This window comes from Pecten maximus, chromosome 6 (genome assembly GCF_902652985.1).
Source record: "Pecten maximus chromosome 6, xPecMax1.1, whole genome shotgun sequence".
Taxonomy (NCBI): Eukaryota; Metazoa; Mollusca; class Bivalvia; order Pectinida; family Pectinidae; genus Pecten; species Pecten maximus.
The window spans coordinates 12,978,061-12,986,299 of NC_047020.1; the positions used below are offsets into that span (position 1 = coordinate 12,978,061).

Below are 8,239 nucleotides of genomic sequence, written 5' to 3' on the forward strand. Positions count from 1 at the left end.
TGGCGTTGTTTCTTCTGGAATAATGGTATATGTCAATGCTGGCTACTACTTTGATAACTCCTCGGTTCCAGTTGATTTGTTGTTCCCTCGATTCCATTTTTGTTTTATTTCCTTGGCTCCTGTTGGTTTTGTGTATCCTCGGCTCCTGTTGGATCGATGTGTCCTCGGCTCCTGTTGGATTGATGTGTCCTCGGCTCCTGTTTGATTGATGTGTCCTCGGCTCCTGTTAGATTGATGTGTTCTCGGCTCCTGTTGGATTGATGTGTCCACGACTCCTGTTTGATTGATGTGTCCTCGGCTCCTGTTAGATTGATGTGTCCTCGGCTCCTGTTGGATTGATGTGTCCACGGCTCCTGTTGGATTGATGTGTCCACGACTGCTGTTGGATTGATATGTCCTCAACTCCTGTTGGATTGATGTGTCCTCGCCTTCTGTTGGATTGATGTGTCCTCGACTCCTGTTGGATTGATGTGTCCTCGCCATCTGTTGGATTGATGTGTCCTCGGCTCCTGTTGGATTGATGTGTCCTCGGCTCCTGTTGGATTGATGTGTCCGCGACTCCTGTTGGATTGATGTGTCCTCGGCCCCTGTTAGTTGATGTGTCCTCAACTCCTGTTGGATTGATGTGTCCTCGGCCCCTGTTGGATTGATGTGTCCTCGGCTCCTGTTGGATTGATGTGTCCTCGGCTCCTGTTGGATTGATGTGTCCTCGGCTCCTGTTAGTTGATGTGTCCTCAACTCCTGTTGGATTGATGTGTCCTCGGCCCCTGTTGGATTGATGTGTCCTCGGCCCCTGTTTGATTGATGTGTCCTCGGCCCCTGTTTGTTTAGTGTATCCTCGGCTCCTGTTAGTTGATGTGTCTACGGCTCCTGTTAGTTGATGTGTCCTTACTTCTTTTGTGTAATGTGTCTTCGACTACGGTAGTCCCTTGGATCCTGTTGGATTGGTGTGATCTTGACTCCTATTGGTTTGGTGTGTCCTCTATATTTCTGTTAGTTTGGTTTGGCGTTGTGTCCTATTGATTGTGTGTGTCCTTGTGTCCTGTTGATTCGGTGTGTCAATGGGTCCTGTTGGTTTTATGTATTCTTGGCTCCTGATGGTTTTGTGTGTCTTTAGCTCCTATAAGTTTGGTGTGCCCTTGTCTCCTGTGTGTCCGCTACTTGTGTTGATTTGGTGTATTATTGTGACGTGTGAGTTGAGTACGTCCCTTAATCCTGTTTTGCTCATCCTTGACTCCTGTTAGTTTTGCGCTTGGTGTATCTTCGATTACAGTCTTTTTTTATTCCTTGTTTCCTTTCGGTTAGTGTCTCCTTGGCTCCTGTTGGTTTTGTGCATCCTTTGCTCCTGTTGGTTTTGTGTATCCTTTGCTCCTGTTGGATTTGTGTGCCCTTGGCTCCAGTTGGTTTTTTGTGTCCTTGGCTCCTGTTGGTTTTGTTTGTCCTTGTCTCATGTTGGTTTTGTGTATCCTTGGCTCCTCTTGGTTTTGTGTGTCATTGTCTTCTGTTGGTTTTGTGTATCCTTGGCTCCTGTTAGCTTTGTGTATCCTTGGCTCCTGTTGGTTTTGTGTGTCATTGTCTCCTGTTGGTTTTGTGTATCCTTGGCTCCTGTTAGTTTTGTGTATCCTTTGCTCCTGTTGGTTTTGTGTATCCTTTGCTCCTGTTGGTTTTGTGTGTCATTGTCTCCTGTTGGTTTTGTGTATCCTTTGCTCCTGTTGGTTTTGTGTGTCCTTGTCTTCTGTTGGTTTTGTGTATCCTTTGCTCCTGTTGGTTTTGTGTGTCATTGTCTTCTGTTGGTTTTGTTTATCCTTGGCTCCTGTTGGTTTTGTGTATCCTTGTCTCCTGTTGGTTTTGTGTGTCCTTGGCTCCTGTTGGTTTTGTGTGTCCTTTGCAACTGTTAGTTTTGTGTATCCTAGGCTCCTGTTGGTTTTGTGTGCCCTTTGCAACTGTGAGTTTTGTGTATCCTTGTCTCCTGTTGGTTTTGTGTGTCCTTGGCTCCTGTTGGTTTTGTGTATCCTTTGCCCCTGTTGGTTTTGTGTGGCATTGGCTCCTGTTGGTTTTGTGTATCATTGGCTTCTGTTGGTTTTGTGTGTCCCTGGCTTCTGTTGGTTTTGTGTATCCTTGGCTCCTGTTGGTTTTGTGTGTCCTTGTCTCCTGTTGGTTTTGTGTGTCCTTTGCAACTGTTAGTTTTGTGTATCCTAGGCTCCTGTTGGTTTTGTGTGCCCTTTGCAACTGTGAGTTTTGTGTATCCTTGTCTCCTGTTGGTTTTGTGTGTCCTTGGCTCCTGTTGGTTTTGTGTATCCTTTGCCCCTGTTGGTTTTGTGTGGCATTGGCTCCTGTTGGTTTGTGTATCATTGGCTTCTGTTGGTTTTGTGTGTCCCTGGCTTCTGTTGGTTTTGTGTATCCTTGGCTCCTGTTGGTTTTGTGTGTCATTGTCTCCTGTTGGTTTTGTGTATCCTTGTCTCCTGTTGGTTTTGTGTGTCCTTGGCTCCTGTTGGTTTTGTGTATCCTTTGCCCCTGTTGGTTTTGTGTGGCATTGGCTCCAGTTGGTTTTGTGTATCATTGGCTTCTGTTGGTTTTGTGTGTCCCTGGCTTCTGTTGGTTTTGTGTATCCTTGGCTCCTGTTGGTTTTGTGTGTCCTTGTCTCCTGTTGGTTTTGTGTATCCTTGTCTCCTGTTGGTTTTGTGTGTCCTTGGCTCCTGTTGGTTTTGTGTGTCCTTGGCTCCTGTTGGTTTTGGGTGTCCTTGGCTCCTGTTGGTTTTGTGTGTCCTTGGTTCCTGTTGGTTTTGTATGTCCTTGGCTCCTGTTGGTTTTGTGTGTCATTGGCTCCTGTTGGTTTTGTGTATCCTTGGCTCCTGTTGGTTTTGTGTGTCCTTGGCTCCTGTTGTTTTTTTGTGTCCTTGGCTCCTGTTGGTTTTGTGTGTCCTTGACTCCTGTTGGTTTTATGTGTCCTTGGCTCCTGTTGGTTTTGTGTGTCCTTGGCTCCTGTTGTTTTTTTGTGTCCTTGGCTCCTGTTGGTTTTGTGTGTCCTTGTCTTCTGTTGGTTTTGTGTATTCTTGGCTCCTGCTGGTTTTGTGTGTCATTGTCTTCTGTTGGTTTTGTGTGTCCTTGGCTTCTGTTGGTTTTGTGTGTCCTTGGCTCTTGTTGGTTTTGTGTATCCTTGGCTCCTATTGGTTTTGTGTATCCTTGGCTCCTGTTGGTTTTGTGTGTCCTTGGCTCCTGCTGGTTTTGTGTGTCCTTAGCTCCTGTTGGTTTTGTGTGTCATTGGCTCCTGTTGGTTTTATGTGTCCTTTGCCCCTGTTGTTTTTATGTGTCCTTTGCCCCTGTTGGTTTTATGTGTCCTTTGCCCCTGTTGGTTTTGTGTGTCCTTGGCTCCTGTTGGTTTTGTGTATTCTTGGCTTCTGTTGGTTTTGTGTATCCTTTGCTCCTGTTGGTTTTGTGTATCCTTGGCTCCTGTTGGTTTTGTGTGTCCGCTGCTCCTGTTAATTTGGTATGCCCTGGATTTCTGTTGCATGATTTGATGTTGCCTTCTTTCCTGGAATTGTCTCTGGTTCCTATTTTTTTCTGTTAAAGTCCTCGTTTCTCTATTGATTTGATGTGTCCTAGTTTCCTAGTTTTGATGTTTCACCAGTTACTGGTAGATTGTTGCATTTGTTCTTTCTCTATGGTGTTACCACGCCTCATTTTGCTGGCCTTTCGTGTCGACTTTACCACTGGTTTGCACTAGCGAGCTAACGTTATCTTTGGCATAAAACATTTGTTCTTATTTAATATTACAGCTATCTTTACTATATTGCCGGGAAAGATTCGATAATGTTGGCATCGATTAATGCTCTATGTAGGTTTGAAACGTATGTGCATACGTCACTGTGTCAATTCATTATTTTAGTAAAAAGAATATTGCCGTTAATTATAGTCAAAAATAGCCAGTGAATAATACAAGCATATTCCGTAAGATCAAAATAGCCCGTTAATCAAAAGGAAAACGGGCTAATGGTAGCACTTACTACTTAATGCAAAAATATTTATGACTTTGACCCAAAATGCAGAATTTATGGTCATGCACTTTCACAAAGAAACACGCACATGCATTGTCTCAGACTAAAACATGTACTAAAATCTTAATTAAAATCTAGTTCAACAGCACCTGTGCGTCAAGTATGCATGCCTTTCATAAAACATGTGCATGACTGCAGGTGTTAAAGCAAGGAGCTTGAGCATGCTTGACTTGGGACAAATAATAATGTTCCAGTGCCATTTCAATTAATGGCATTGAAAAGCATCCTTAGGTACGAAAACAACGAACCGTAATAATGGCCAAAGTCGCTAAATCGAGGGTAACATATAAATATATACTGTACACTTTCGAATGTACAATAAGTGTAGGACCATCTGTTCCGGAAAAAACAAACGTCTTATATCTATAAAAAGGAGATCATGGCACCTTGTCGAAATATTTACTGACAAAACGCGACGATAAAATTATCTACCTTACTTGAGGGTTTTATCTCGTGTTGGATAATTATATCTATCTATATACATGATTGCATGTTAACGTTATCTTATATTTACCTTTAATTATCAAATTGATATACAATATTCTAATATATAAGTTAGTGTTCCTTCGCTTGTGATAGTGAAACTCAAAGATATTATATAATGGGTTATACGAAGAGTAAGATGTAATTAAATATTTAATTCCCTGTCCACGTCAGCATTGTAACCTTGTAGATACAATCAGTGCTCCAAACTGACGAGTGCACTTTAATTTTTACTCTGAATGTCCCACTCTTGTCTGTCGATCAACTCTTAGGAGGAGTAAACATCGAGCATTTCATCAACGATCTCCTAAAAAACACTCATCCTGGGACAAAAACTAGAGAAAATTGGCTAAGCATGTCACCCTTATCTCGAACTCTTATGTGATAATGTCGAACCGCTGTGCTGCAAAATATTGTATAAATATGTCTATTAAAGTCACATTTTATTATTAGTTTATCTGAAATTTTCAACCGCTTGCCCGTTATCGCTGCCAAATATCTTAAGTATTTTACTAGAAATATCGTGGGCCATGGTGTGTTACGGTCTACGCTGGGTTTAGCTATATCTACGTAAGGATGGATGCATACGTAATAGTATCAATGAAAACAATTAAGAAACCACCGAACTACGACAAAGTACTTCTGATTTTACAAGAAATGCTATTCTAACTATTGAAAAAATCATATTTTAATCCGTATAGCTGTTATATTTTAAAGTCTTTTTTTTTTGAAATGCATACAGTTCGTGCAATTTTTACTTGATTGATTCCACTTCAGAATTGAAAGGTTTATAGCTTCACAAAAACTCACTTTTCTTTATACCATGCCGAGATTAAAACTACTTTAATGACAAATAATGGTGCATCATCCTTCAAGCCGAGATTTGTCCCGAAGGATTCGTCTTCATAAACTAGTTTTGCAGCACTGTAAGTTTTTTTTTTTTTTTAATTTTATTTGGACAAAATGATATAATCTTAATGTTTTCCAATTCTGTTTAAGAGATTGTTTTGTTCTATATTATTGATTAATATCTATGTTTGAAATAATATTTGTTTTATAACTTATTGCATTACTTAGCTAAATATGATTTTGATTTAATATTTATGTACATGGCACTATGACGTGACAAAATATTACATATAATGACTTAAGGTTTCAGTTTGCACTAAGAATATATTTTAAGAATTAATTTAATTAAATTGTTTTTTTTTTTTCATGGGTCTAAATCAATATTTTTGTTCCTATTTTACCCTGATGTTGTTGATTATCAGTTAGATTTAAGATTTCCTTATTATATCGGTACTGAATTTGTCCGTCATATTATGTATGGTTTTCTTAATAAACATATAATATATACATATATAACCTCGTTTTTATTGATAACTGTTAATTATATATCAATTACTAAATAGCATTCTATATTTCATTATACAATAAACAGCATCATTCATAGCATGTGTATATTAAATATCATTTTTCTTGATATATAAAGTAAATGAAATTAAAAGATATTGTATTTTGATAATTAATTTTGTACACAGCATTGTCGAGTGTTATTTATTTTTTTAATGTGTGGGTTAATTTTGAAAGTTGCACTTTGACCAGACATGGGTACGTCCTATACTGAACACACATGTCCTACAAAATACATCCCTTTTGTTTTATTCAGTGGATGATGTATTGCCAGACCCTGTGATAGACGGAGACTCCGTGTTTGATACTATATAATATTAGTGTACTTATTGGTGAGGAAATGCATTATAAATCAACTTTTTTGTGATAATTGTTATTTCTATTCAAAGAAACGTATACTAAACAGTTATAATAGTGCTAACTATCACAACAACGAGATTTAACTCTATAAAGAATTGTCCTTACGATATAGTTTGCTTTATAGAACAGCGAAGCCGTTTTTCTCTGCCTAGCGAGGAATAACACTGGCGATGTCGATACTAATTTGGTTTAAACTTCCAGAAACGATAACCATATGCGATATAATTTAATATCAAAAGGCTGGATCGATGAGAATTATGCCGTGAATTCTGTGGAACTACTGACGCCTGGGGCATTTGTCTGGAGCAGGAGAGGCCAGGAAACAGATCAATAGCACGGTGCTGTTCATTTCGGGGAGAAATTAACACTGCTGTGTCCTTTGCAAGGAAAATTATCACTAAACAACATTGTGTCTTGCTACCCAAATCGAATAGCCTTGTTATGTCTGTCTATAATTAACACCATTGGTTACCAAAATTACACATTCCAATATTCCTGGGATGTTAGAGGTGTTACATAATGATTTTCTAACAAACACGATCAAATATGACAAAACAGTTAATTCACGGTTTATACATAGTTGGTTATATGAACCTTCTTTAAAACGCTTATGATATCATTAACACACGAATATGGTTCTATTTTCATTGTTCTATTTCTTAACATCCCATATAAGTGTGTTTGTTACATTGCATGATAGAGAACGTTTCATGAGTATGTCAAATATGATAAATGTCCTGTATACTAGAGAACGTTTCATCAGTATTTCCATTATAATAATGGTTCTGAATTCAGTAACGGTTATAATGTCATCATGATATTTATTACGTTTTGTTTTATCTTTCGGTCATTTCGATTAATTTTTTTAGCTGATTTCTTAATCTTTTTTATGTCATTGCGTAGATAATTTGTTTCCACTTTACTTGAAGATCAGAGAGTGTCTCAAAGTGATATTATGTCAAAATGTTTAGGTATGTCTCCAAGCCAACATGTATGTTTCCAAGCCAACATGTATGTTTTGTAGGAAATATGTCTAATCCCAATTCATCGTTGTGATATACACATATAACCATTAGCAAAATAAGCTTCCCATCACAAAACATTATATGTGTAGGTTAACTCATAATATACTATTTTGAATTCTGAAAATGACACTAAAATTCAATATGTGAAATGTTGGGAAGACCCGTAATTTCAAGCAATATTTGTTCACGAATTTCCGAACATTTAGTCACCAAAACATAATTGTGAGAAGCCAATATTCATTAATGATACTGATTGTAAAATGTTATTTTAAATGAATATCTTAATTAGAAAAATCAATTTCAATTAACCATGTCCTATGTAAATACCTTTGTGACATAAAAAAATGTCGATGATGTATTAAACTGTATACATGATTTAGATATACAATATTAAGCAACTATTCCAATTCAGTTATTCTTTTCGGCACGGGTTTTGATCTTCTACAATTATCTAGTGCGCACAATCACAAAATTGATTAACATAAATGACGATTGCACAATCCTTTGAACATTTTTCATTTATCTAATCAGTTTTTGATGACTGTCTTTCTGTCCCCTATCGTAATACTAAGAGGAGGAAGAATCGGTACGGGTTTTACATTGTCTGATTAGTGTGGTTCACCTTTTTGTGGTGTGTTAAATCCTTCACACGCCATTGTCCTGCGCACAGTTTAAAATTATTTCATTTGGAATCGGTGTTTGATAATGATTTCTTGATACCATTAAATTTAATAAATATATATTATTTGAATTATTGTATATCGTGTAGGAACTGAGGCAATCAACAAAGCTAGACGGGAATTTTTCCAAATAAAATGTGTACAAATTTATACCTGCCGTTACTAGGTATGTGTATTTGTGTAGAGTTATGTAAGTAAAACATATAAATGATAACAGGACATC

General features: G+C 37.8%; 1 protein-coding gene across 1 annotated transcript; it reads right to left on the reverse strand.

The window, feature by feature from the left end:
• Positions 1-1,301: 1,301 nt before the first annotated feature.
• On the reverse strand, positions 1,302-3,511 carry LOC117330043 (activating signal cointegrator 1 complex subunit 2 homolog). The gene is made up of 3 exons (XM_033888262.1): positions 3,319-3,511; positions 1,945-3,060; positions 1,302-1,657 (listed from the first exon to the last, which is right to left on the reverse strand). The coding sequence occupies exons 1-3, from the start codon at positions 3,509-3,511 to the stop codon at positions 1,302-1,304; spliced, it is 1,665 nt and encodes a 554-aa protein (XP_033744153.1).
• Positions 3,512-8,239: the final 4,728 nt, after the last annotated feature.

Excerpts from the sequence above, each read along its gene's own strand:
- LOC117330043 (XM_033888262.1), bottom strand. The coding sequence starts at position 3,511 with ATGCAACAGAAATCCAGGGCATACCAAATTAACAGGAGCAGCGGACAC. Across the intron at positions 3,061-3,318 it reads GACACATAAAACCAACAGGG|GAGCCAAGAATACACAAAAC; the intron begins GCAAAGGACACA and ends CAAAACCAGCAG. Across the intron at positions 1,658-1,944 it reads AAGGATACACAAAACTCACA|GAGCAAAGGATACACAAAAC; the intron begins GTTGCAAAGGGC and ends CAAAACCAACAG.